The 11699-nt window shown below is 37.8% G+C and overlaps 4 protein-coding genes across 4 annotated transcripts; 3 read left to right on the forward strand and 1 right to left on the reverse strand.

Moving 5' to 3' along the window:
• The first annotated feature begins 42 nt into the window (after positions 1 to 42).
• Positions 43 to 1094, forward strand: LOC127249861 (uncharacterized). Its single transcript, XM_051272905.1, has 2 exons — positions 43 to 595; positions 676 to 1094. Exons 1-2 carry the CDS (start codon positions 125 to 127, stop codon positions 844 to 846), a joined length of 642 nt encoding a protein of 213 aa, XP_051128862.1. The 5' UTR covers positions 43 to 124; the 3' UTR covers positions 847 to 1094.
• Positions 1095 to 1829: 735 nt separating this feature from the next.
• On the forward strand, positions 1830 to 3679 carry LOC127249860 (GDSL esterase/lipase At5g45670-like). The gene is made up of 5 exons (XM_051272904.1): positions 1830 to 2219; positions 2296 to 2420; positions 2502 to 2747; positions 2846 to 3101; positions 3191 to 3679. Exons 1-5 carry the CDS (start codon positions 1976 to 1978, stop codon positions 3412 to 3414), a joined length of 1095 nt encoding a protein of 364 aa, XP_051128861.1. The 5' UTR covers positions 1830 to 1975; the 3' UTR covers positions 3415 to 3679.
• Positions 3680 to 6829: 3150 nt separating this feature from the next.
• LOC127249798 (GDSL esterase/lipase At5g45670-like) lies at positions 6830 to 8574 on the forward strand. The gene is made up of 4 exons (XM_051272797.1): positions 6830 to 7135; positions 7217 to 7341; positions 7420 to 7665; positions 7891 to 8574. The coding sequence occupies exons 1-4, from the start codon at positions 6871 to 6873 to the stop codon at positions 8359 to 8361; spliced, it is 1107 nt and encodes a 368-aa protein (XP_051128754.1). The 5' UTR covers positions 6830 to 6870; the 3' UTR covers positions 8362 to 8574.
• A 351-nt stretch (positions 8575 to 8925) lies between these two features.
• Positions 8926 to 11402, reverse strand: LOC127249680 (protein NRT1/ PTR FAMILY 4.5-like). Its single transcript, XM_051272612.1, has 5 exons — positions 11218 to 11402; positions 10904 to 11121; positions 10378 to 10821; positions 10174 to 10301; positions 8926 to 9835 (listed from the first exon to the last, which is right to left on the reverse strand). Exons 1-5 carry the CDS (start codon positions 11333 to 11335, stop codon positions 8926 to 8928), a joined length of 1818 nt encoding a protein of 605 aa, XP_051128569.1. The 5' UTR covers positions 11336 to 11402.
• Positions 11403 to 11699: the final 297 nt, after the last annotated feature.

The following is an 11699-nucleotide window of genomic DNA, read 5'->3' on the forward strand; positions in this document are numbered from 1 at the left end:
TAATGAATAAAAAGAGAATTAACCGACATTAGCGACTTTAACATTCGAATAACAACTTCTACTAATGTTAGACTAATTTGACCAAACGTCGGTCAACGAAAGTCAGCGCCACCGCAGAACCCTAATGGCCGGCGCTCCGCCGTCTCTTCTCTGGCTCACCCTTCTCCTCCTCCTATCCTCGTCTACGCTGTCACACTCCTTCTCCTTCTCCAACTACCACACTCTACTTTCCCTCTCCCACTCCCTAATTGCCCGCGTCGCCACTCTCCGAGCCGCCCGCGGCGACCTCGACGGCGCGGCGCGGGCCAGGAATTTGGCCGACAATCTGGAGCGTGGCCTCGGCCTCGGTTTCTACCGATTCGCCTGGAACGTAGGATGGGACTATCTCAGGAACTACGCCTGGAGGGATACGACGTCGTTCGGAACCCTAGCCGGCTTGCTGCCGGATTTGAACGAGCTGTTCGGCGCCGTCGCCGAGCTGAGCCGGATCCGGTCGGACGCGGAGCGGGTTGCCTGGATAGGCCGAAATTACAAACGTGCCCTTAGGGTTTCGAAGTCAGCCGTCGCCCGACTCCTCAGCGTTTTCCGCCAATCTGTAAGCGCCGTCGTTCCTTTTCCCCAAATTTCTGTAAATTGTTTGTGGATTAAGAATCCAAGGTTGTTTGACAATGGCAGGGACCGTTACGGGATGTCGCCATGGCCGTGCAGAAAGAAATTGTCGAGGGGGATTTGCTGAGGGACTGTCTGGAATTGGGGGGAGACGATTTAAAGGGCTTGATCGAAATCTTGAAGGGATTTGCTGTTCGATATTCTAATCAATCATCGTCTTCCAACAGTGAATTATGAATCGAAGTTTTTTTCTCAGTTCAGGATTTAGGAGTTAGCTGTTAGCCCTGTTGTATGAAATTCGATGTTTCTGTTGTTGATTTTGGTAATTCGATTTAGATCTTGTTTGATGAAATTCATTTGGAGCGCCATGATTGAGCAGACGAGACGAATGCCATCAAACCTCATAATGAACACGTTATTTTCTCAACTGAACATATCCATGCCCACCAAACCGCATGTGCAATAAATGCTTCTATCTTTAAGCCTATTAATTACATCGATTATCTTATCCTGTTCTTGGATTGTTTCGATTAATTAACTCATGTAAGTTGCCCTAACCTATCTGAACTTGTGTTGAAGTTAACCATTACTGGCAAAAGTCATGCTATGAACAGCAATTTAATATCTGAATTTTATATTGCTGCATCTACAGCTTATGCTAATTATTGCTTGATTCTGTAACCTGATATGGTGTCGGCAGAGAAATGGTGATCGTAGGTGGTCCCTTTGCAAATGAATCTACACATTTTTCTTGGGTTGTCTTAGATCTTGGCTGAAAGTCAATCGAATTCACATCCTCAACTTGCGCACAGTTAGTATGTTGTTTTCCATTCGGCTGCATCGAAGCTTTGCTCGAGAATAATGCGCGCAATTTGCACAATGTTTTGTTGGAGCATTCATGGCTTAGCGAGTAGCTCGATTGGATCGGATATTAATTTGCATTCAGGATTATAGAAGAGGGAACCATTGGGCTCCACAATAATTGATTTCTTGCAATAAAGCTGATGGCTCAAGAGAGACGACGATGATGACGACGACGACGACCGGGTCACACACATTACTCTTACAACTTTATTTCCAGAAGTAGACTCTCACGTTATGTCCGCGTGAAATCAATGCAGCTAACTAACTTCATGTCTTCTTGTAGAATGGATAATCTTGTATTGCAATTTCTAACCTTACTTGTTCTCTCTCTCTCTCTCTATATATATATATATATGTCTGTGCCTGTTAATGCCTTAACTCCATTGCTCTTTGCAGCTGCAGCAGTCATTTCCTCTCTTAGCTTTTAATTCCATAGCTTCTTCTTTATGTTTTGATTCACCATTTTCGAAACTTTCTGTTTGCCTTTTGTGTGCGTGTGTATATGAACTTTTGGAAAATGGAAACGGGGATTCGAATGCTGGCATGTGTCATAGCCATGGTAGTGAATGTCGCGATTGCGCAGCAGGTTCCGTGTTACTTTATATTCGGTGATTCGCTGGTCGATAATGGCAACAACAACAATATCCAGTCCTTGGCGAGGGCAAATTACTTGCCTTATGGTATCGATTTCCCTGGTGGACCGACTGGCAGGTTCTCTAATGGTAGAACCACAGTCGATATCATTGGTAAGCTCTAAGGCCTTATGAAATTACAATCACCAAGCTTTATGAAAGATTGCTTATTTTTGTTGTTTATTTGCAGCCGAGCTACTCGGATTCGACGACTACATACCACCATATGCCAATGTGCGCGGCCGGGAAATACTCAGGGGAGTGAACTATGCGTCTGCTGCTGCTGGCATTAGGCCAGAAACAGGGCGACAATTGGTAGGGCACGACGACGTGCTTCTTAACATTGTTTTTCAAATTTTGGCGCCGTAATTGTATTAAAAAGTTGTGTTCTTTTAGGGTGGGAGGATAGATTTCGCCGGACAAGTGAATAATTACAAGAACACGGTCGCGGCTGTGGTGGACATACTAGGCGATGAAGATGCTGCGGCGGATTATTTGGGCCAGTGCATATACTCCGTCGGTATGGGCAGCAACGACTACCTCAACAACTATTTCATGCCTTTAAACTACCCGACGAGTCGCCAGTTCTCGCCCGAGCAATATGCCGATGTGCTCATTCAGGAGTACTCGCAGCATATCAGGGTAAGTCATCTAATTTTTCTATTTTTTTTTTTTTTAACGTAAGAATTCGCAGCTACTATTTTTCTTTGAATAACAATTTTGATCTTGTATATATTAAGGAATTGTACAACTACGGCGCGAGGAAATTTGTGTTGATCGGAGTGGGGCAAATCGGGTGCAGCCCGAATGCGTTGGCGCAGAACAGCCCCGACGGGAGAACTTGCGTGGCGAGGATCAACTCCGCGTGCCAATTGTTCAACAACAGGCTGCGAGGATTAGTCGATCAGTTCAACCGTAATTCGCGCGACGCGCAGTTCATCTACATCAATGCTTACGGCATGTTCCAGGATCTCATCAGCAACCCCCAAGCTTACGGTAATGACATTTTTTTTAACACGGCGACATCTCGACAGCTCGCCCCGCCCCCTTGTCCTGACCCGATGATGTTGTGTTGTCTGATTCAGGTTTGCGGGTGACAAACGCCGGATGCTGCGGCGTGGGGAGGAACAACGGGCAGATAACGTGCCTGCCGTTCCAGCCGCCTTGCCCCAACCGGAACCAGTTTCTGTTCTGGGACGCGTTTCATCCGTCGGAGGTGGCGAATATTGTCGTCGGGAGGAGATCTTACAGGGCTGCCCGGAGTTCGGACGCTTATCCGTTCGATATTAGCAGATTGGCTCAACTCTAGAGCTGCTTTTGTCTCTGTCATATGTTGTAATAATAATATAAACCTGAATTCACAGTCCCTATTTTTCGAGTAAGCTTTAGGTAAACTTCGGACCGAATTTACAAGAATGCTATATTTGTCTTTTGTTTGTTTCTTTCTTTATCGGCCGTATCGAATTGTTTGAGTTTGTTGTATTTTTGGACCATGGAAAAAGAAAGTTCCATGGATGAATTTTTTTGAGATTTCTCTATGTGAAAATATTGGACTTTGTGGGATTGTATTTGCAGCCATTTTTGTTACAGCAATGATAAACAAAAATTTAATTGCTATTGAACCAATATGTACAAAATAAATAAATAAATAAAATAACTAAATGAACAAATGAGCATCTTAACTACTCAAATGAATGTATGTGTCAAAAGCAGAGAAAATAGTTTTATTTTTTGTATTTTAGAAAATACTAATCCATGGATTTAAAATGTTAAATATGTTTTTAAGACTAATGCACGAATTCTAACATGAGTGTATATTTTTTTGTAAGACTTTTTGTGTTTTATAATAAAAACACAAAAGACATTATTATTTTTTTTATTAAAAGTATTTTTATAAAAGTACAAAAATAACATTAAATGTAAATTTGAATAATGGAGGAATAGTAAAAAATCAATATAATTTGTTTGAAACGTTTTTTTTAAAGCCAAATAAAAAAATAATAATAATAAAATAAAATGTATGATCTATATAAATGAAGAAAATAAAAACTAAGAGTTAGGCAGGTATTATTTTCCAAATTAGGTTGGGCAGCCCTTCTCTAAGGTTTTGGTTTAAAATTTTAATAAAAATATATTGTTTTTTATAAAATATCAGATACTATTATATACAAAGTTAAACTACTTGTACAAATTCAAATTAAACTATTCTTAATTATTTGAGAATTTATAGGCTAGAATATAATAAAAGGTTGTCAATCAATCCAATCAATCTAACATATATTTTTATATAAAATAATATATATTGTGTTATAAGATATCATATGATATATGTTGATAACCTTTTATGTGACATGTCTATGCTAATTTGATTGGGTCAGCATCAAATTCGCAAATATAATAAAATATTTTGCAGAAATTTAAACCTAAATACAATATCAAATTTACATTATTATTAATATAATAAAAACATAATATATAAACTGATAATATATAATAACATTTATTTCAGTGTAAAAAATATATTCATACAACATACCTATAAGTTTTAATCGAACGACAAATACATTTTAATATATGTTGGTGTTGATTTGTTCGATTGGCTATACTCTGAAAAGGTCCATTTCAATTTGTTTGAAACCTGAAATCATAATTTAACCTTCAACATCACTTACCCTCTTTTTTTTTTTTTTTTTTTTTAATGACGTGGGAATCCGCAGCCGCTACCCGAAAGTAGGAGCGAAACTACACCAGAGCTTAGGGGGTTAAGCTAAATTTTTTATGATTTTTTTAATATTAAAAATATTAATTTTTATATATTTATATACAATTTGCTCCCCTAAAGCTATCTAAATTCATATATAATTCTGTCATTATTATTTATTTAAATTTATTAGCTAAATATTAAATAAATTATAAAATATTGCTCTCTGAAATTTAGATGCTAGTTTCATCACTGCCCGAAAGTGCATACTGATTTTGTTTTTTTTTTTCAAAATCACATTTTTTATTTCGAATTGAATGGTTTTGATTTGAGGTTTTTTTTTTCTTTTTTTTTTTTTGTTATTCAATTGGTTTAAGTCTACCTATCCCAATTTATTTTCCAATTTAAGCAAGTATTTAACATTTCACTACCTAACTATTAAATTGAATTAAATTGATTCATATAGATTGGTCTTAGCAACTAAGGACGAACTATTTATTTGAAAACAATTAACATTAATAAATTTAAAAAGAAATAGCATGAAATGGTACCACTAATTTTAATATACAATTTGGCCCCATAAATAAAAATGTGACGTAGTACAATACCAATTTAATATCAATAATAAAGTAGTAAAATGTATTCTACATATACGGATCATGAGATTTTTATTTTGACTATACAAATTTCAAATTCACATACTAATTTAAATAGAAAAAAATTTATTTTTTACCAAATTGTATATATTTTTTAGATTGAAATTAAATATGTGTTAGAATTATTTTGTTCCTTTTGAAAATAGTATGGTTCCCTTCGAAATTGAAATTTTTTTATTTGAATTTTAAATTATATAGTATTTTCATTTTAATGTTCTGTATAAAAAAAATATTATATTGTTATTGAGAATCATATATACTAAATAATAGTGATTTTAATTTAGAATATAAACCAAGCACATCCTTTAATTTTGAATAGAAAATAATAATTAAATATAATAAATGATGAAGTAATATAAAATAAACTTTTTAAAAAATATTTTTAATTAAGATGAATTATTAATTGATGTGCTTTTTAAATTTTATTTGTATTGATAAATATTTTTATTATGAGAAAATGAGAAAGAAAGTAAATAAAAATTTTTTTACGTAGTTCAGTGGTGTGTCAACCTATGTTCACTGGCAGGAACCGGAGAGATTTTATTATACTAATTATGACAGAATTACAATTATTTTATACGATTAGAAACCATAGCTATCTATTTATAAGCACTCAAAAAATCCTAAATCCTAACTGTTATTAATTAGCATAAATCCTTTTTCGCTTTGGTTTGTGATCTGGTCTGGTAGACACCTAAATCCAAGTCAAGTTAAGTTCAACAATTTTTTTTATTTTTTATTTTTTATTTTTTTGCAAATATTATACTATATACGTATATAGATTATAATAATAGCAAATAAGATGTTGTGAATCAAATAAAATTTAAAAAATTCCGGAATGCAAGGAAAATCTCAAGTTGACATTCGAATTCATATACTTAATCTTTATAAAAATATATATTCAATATTTTTTGTCACCATACACTTCCACCCCTATTTAATATACACACATAAATTTATATGGCAATAAGCACATTTATAAATTAATGAGTTAGTTAATACCTACCCCTAAAGCCAAATTCTATACATGTGTAAAATTTCAATTTCAAATTATTTTGCTTTTCCTTCAAGACACATACAATTACACAAATATATATATATATATATTTAAATTAATCAATATAGATTTATATCATAAAATAAATTATGTGTTGAAGTGTATATAGTCTAATGTATGGAATAAATTATGGAGAATTAATAATGAAAAGACCATTTGTAAGTTGTAAGTTGTTTGAAGTTGAAAATACAAACTCTCTTTATACACGTTTTTTTACTATTTATTTAAAATAAAAATATTAATCAAATTCTAGTTTTTTTTTAACTCCAAAAGCTTCTATCTTTACATCTATATAAGTGAGCCATATAATCCCCAAATTAAATACACACAGCATTGATCGATCAATCAAACATGGCGGGTCTTCTTCCTCGTATTACAACCTCGGCGATGGCCATGGCCATTGTCATCACTGTTCTATCCATTTCGAACGAGCTTGCAGTGTCTGCACTGAGACACGCTCAATGTATGTTCTTCTTCGGTGATTCGCAGTTCGACAATGGCAACAACAACGACTTGGCTACATTAGCCAAAGTTAACTATCGCCCCTACGGCATCGACTTTCCCTCCGGCCCGACCGGACGTTTCGCCAACGGTCGCAATGTCCCCGATTATCTTGGTTCGAAAAACTTCCATTCCTTCATCACTTTCAATTTAATCGAAATTACTAATATATCTATATATATATATATATATGCAGCTGAATTTTTAGGCTTCCCGACTTCGATACAGCCGTTTGCAAGTGTAAGAGGCTCGGAGATCCTTAACGGCGTGAACTACGCATCGGGAGGAGCAGGAATTCTCGACGAGACAGGGATCTTGTTGGTAAATTCTTCATAGGATGCATCTAGTAATGGATGTAATGAATTGATAGTGTTTTAATACAATGTTTTAACGGTGTAGGGCGATCGGATTACAATGAATGAACAGCTGCAAAACCATAGGACTGTCGTAGGTCGCATCGCCGCTTTACGGGGAAGAAATCCAACGGCGGCAAAGGAGTATCTAAGCAAGTGTGTGTATGTTGTTAACATCGGCAGCAACGACTACCTTAACAACTATCTGTTGCCTACTTACCCGACTCGTTTCTTCTTCACTCCCGACAGCTTTGCGCAACGATTGATCGTATCGCTGTCCCAACAATTAAGGGTGAAGTTTGTACACATTAATGAAGCTCTGTTTTGACCATAAACTCTAAAAAAATATATTATAATTCAACATATGATATCTTATAACATAACATATGTTGAGATATGTATCAACATATGCTGATCATTACCATGCTGATTTGGTCGGATCAACAGAGGATTTGCAGCCTTAAAAACATAGACGAAGTTTTTGGAAACAATGGTTTAATGTGTAGGTATCTTTCAGGAATTGTACTCTCTCGGCGCGAGGAAAACTGCCGTCTTCGGGATCGGATACTTGGGGTGTCTTCCTCAGACTGTGGCCACCGGGACTCCCGGGAATGCGACGGGTTGCGTGGACAATGTCAACGCTATTGTGCAGCTATTCAACGACAGGATGAAGCCGTTGATCGATGATCTAAACCGTAGTCAGCGTAATGCCAAGTACACGTACATAAACATAACCAGCATTTCGTCGCCGGGGGATCCTGCGCTGGCCGGGATTAGAGTGGCGAATGTGGCTTGCTGCCCTGTATCGCCGCAGACGGGACTCTGCCTTCGCGACTCAATCCCTTGTAATAACAGAGATGAGTACACATTTTGGGACAACTTTCATCCGACCTCGATTGTGAACCGTGCCGCGGCTGCGAGGGCGTTTAGGGCTGCCTTGTTCACGGATGCGTACCCGGTCGATATTCGGCAACTTGCCCGGCAATGAACAAGTTTAAGGATGCATAAACACACGTACAAACAAGTGTGGTAATAAAGCTATCAACACACGTACAAACAAGTGTGGTAATAAAGCTATCAACTGTTATCTAAGTTATGCTTGTGTTGTGTTAATAAATTGATGTCTCAATTGAGATAACAAACTGGTTATCCATACAAACTGTAATGTAATACCTCAAAAGGGTGTGTTAACTTTATCCAAGATTACATAAAGGAATTGACATACATATTTGAATCTATGACCCCATTGTTACAAGTCCGAACTCTTACACCACCAAATCATCTCCTACGGATTGTTGAGATTCTTTACATTATTTTGACTCAAAATCTTATTAACATAACATGAGCTTCTTTACATTATTTTGACTCAAAATTTTATTAACATAACAAGATAGTGTCGGCCCGGCCCGGCCCGGCCCAGCCCAATCTCAACATGCTGCCCATTTTGAATTGAAATTTTTAAAATTCAATTTATTCAATTAATTCAAATTTTCTATTACAAGGAACTTCTTTCCTTTTATCACAAAAGCAATTGGGAGATCATTACAAGCTGCTAAGCATCCAATCGGAGTAGTTGTTCATCCTTTTTATCTTGGACATTCTTCTCAGTACTTGCTGTAACATTTATGCTTCCATGCCTATAAACATATCTCTTAGCCAAAATAAGATACACGAAGAAATCAATCAACGTAAGTATCGACAATAGCCCATAGAACAAATCCAAACGTCCCCTGTTAAGGTTATTACCTGACAACCACCCTACACCATTCTTACCAATACCCTTAGTCGCACGGTTCACTACATCCACAAGAATGGAGCTGAGGAAGTACCCGACCCCGCTCGAACACCATAGGAAGCAGCTCGACACCGCCTTGATATCGCTCGGCACTTGCGTGTAGAAAAACTCGAGCAATCCTACAAACGTGAACAGATCGGCGATCCCGAATATAAACGCTTGGATTGCCAGCCAAAACACACTTATCGGGAGCGGATTCTTCATAGGGATCGCGTCGATCATCCCGTTGTCTATCGCGATGTGCCTGCGCTTCGTTTCCACGAGCGCAGCCACGGCCATCGACGCCGACGCGAGCAGAAGACCTACCCCGACGCGCTGCAGGTAGGTTATGCCGGTGGGGATGCCGGTGAGCCTTTGCGCGAACGGGACAAAGAGTTTGTCGTATAATGGGGTGATGATGAGGAGAGCTGTGAAAGGGATGACGGGTAGAGACCCCGGCGGTATCTTGAAAGTTTTACCGATTTTAAGGTCCATCGTCGCTGCCTGCTCCACCGTGAACGTCTGCAGCTGAGCCAAGCAGAGTGTCATGAGGGTTGAGCACAAAAAGATGGGAAGCAAGTTGAGCAAGATCTTCAGATTTTCCACTTGTGTCACCGTGCATTGCTTCCACCGATCCTTTGGAGAGTGCCGTGATGAGGATGTCCGAATCGCCGCTTTGTCCAAGCATCTGTCGAGATGAAAAAACGCACACATGAAATATAAGAATTTGATAACCCAATTCGATAAACTGAAAGCTATTCCTATGCACCTTTAATATGTGCATACGACGCATAACAACACCGTGTTTATAGTAATGTAATACAAATGCAACATATGACTATTACCATACGACAATAGTTCATATCACATGTATTATTATTGATTTCAGCGTACGAAATATATTAATAATGCAAATATAAAACATAACTGTCAACACATATGCTTTCAACCAAAATATCACGTGTTTTGTCTGTTTATATTTTATGTGTCGATTAGCATGCTCGGCTCAAAACTGTACGGACAAACCTGAATGCATTAGTGTGGGGTAAACGCTCTTCTTGCCGAGCACCTTCTTTCTCATCGTTGATCTCGTAGAGCTCATTCGAATCCTCCGGAATCCGTAGCTTGACGTTGCGAACAGCAGCGACAACCACCTATTCAATTCGAACAAAGAATGTAAGAGAATTGACTCAATCTACACAATCATATGTACTACAATAAATTACATACTTGTAGGAGCTCTGTGAGGACACTGGAACCATGAGGAACATGAATTCTATAAACAGGCAATCCAGCAAGAAAGACTATGATTCCAAAGAGCATAGCAATGGTGCATGTCCCAAATCCCCAATCCCATCCTCGGTTGTCTTGAATCCATACAATAAAAGTGACCGCGAATATGTTTCCAGCACTGGTTGCAACTAGAAGCCAGTTGAAGTAACTCGACTTCTGCATCGCCTCCTTTGGGTCCTTTTCGTCAAACTGATCGGCGCCGTGCGACGGCAGAGTAGCCTTTGCGCCCGCGGAGCCAATTGAGAGCATGTATAGACCTCCAAATAACAGAGCAGCATTGGCTCCATGAACAGGGGTGCAATGAGAGCTTGGATCGTAGTTATTGCAAGGAGGTGGCTTCAGATTTGGGAGATGAGCTTGGATTCCGAGCACTCCAACTGCCTGGAAGATTTAATTGATGATTAACTCAGCAAATATATATATATATATGTATATGTATGTATTGATTGATTGATTAACTTACCAGGAATACGATTGAGCTTGAAATCAGGATCGTGAGGAACCTGCCGGCGTAAGCGTCGGCGACGACGGCCATAACCACGGTGAGCAAGTAATTGACGGCAAGAATATTCGTCAGGTGGTTCGCTGAGTCGGCGGAATCGAAGTGCATCACTCGATTGAAGTATTGAACGAGGTTACTCGCCAGAGCAATCATCACCATCGCCTCAAATCCAAATGCAGCTTTAAATTCAAATTCAAAAAATGAAAGCTCAAACAGACGAACATTGATTAAAAAAAAAAAAAACCCTAAAATTTCTCTGCGCGCGCAAATTAAACCTGAAATCGGTATGGAAGCACGAATTCCTCCATGTTTATCCTTCCGAGCTGGTTTCCCTCTCCAGTCCACCTTTCCTTCAACTATCTCCGATTCCCCCATGCGAGCGTATTCCTCCATGATCGTCTCTTGTTGGTGCTTCGTCTCCTTTCTCAGTTCATCACAGCCCCAATATATACATACATACATATATATATATATATGATTCAGGGATTGGAGCTGGTGTGAAAACACTTAGTGCCACGTGGCTAATTCAAATATAAAATCTTTGTTTGTTTGTGTTTTAAAAGGTAAGTACATTTTATTCAAAAGTATTATTTTCATGCATATTTTCAAAATTATTTAAATTTAAAACAATACTACAAATTACGAATTCAATTGTTTAGGGAAAAAGAAAGAATAAAGGAAAGAAAGCAGATATTAATTAATGGATTGAAGTAACTTATGAAAGAATTATTTTAATTTAGTCAGATTTTCAAATTAA

This window comes from Andrographis paniculata, unplaced genomic scaffold, assembly GCF_009805555.1.
Source record: "Andrographis paniculata isolate CXL003 unplaced genomic scaffold, ASM980555v1 Contig36END, whole genome shotgun sequence".
Lineage (NCBI taxonomy): Eukaryota > Viridiplantae > Streptophyta > Magnoliopsida > Lamiales > Acanthaceae > Andrographis > Andrographis paniculata.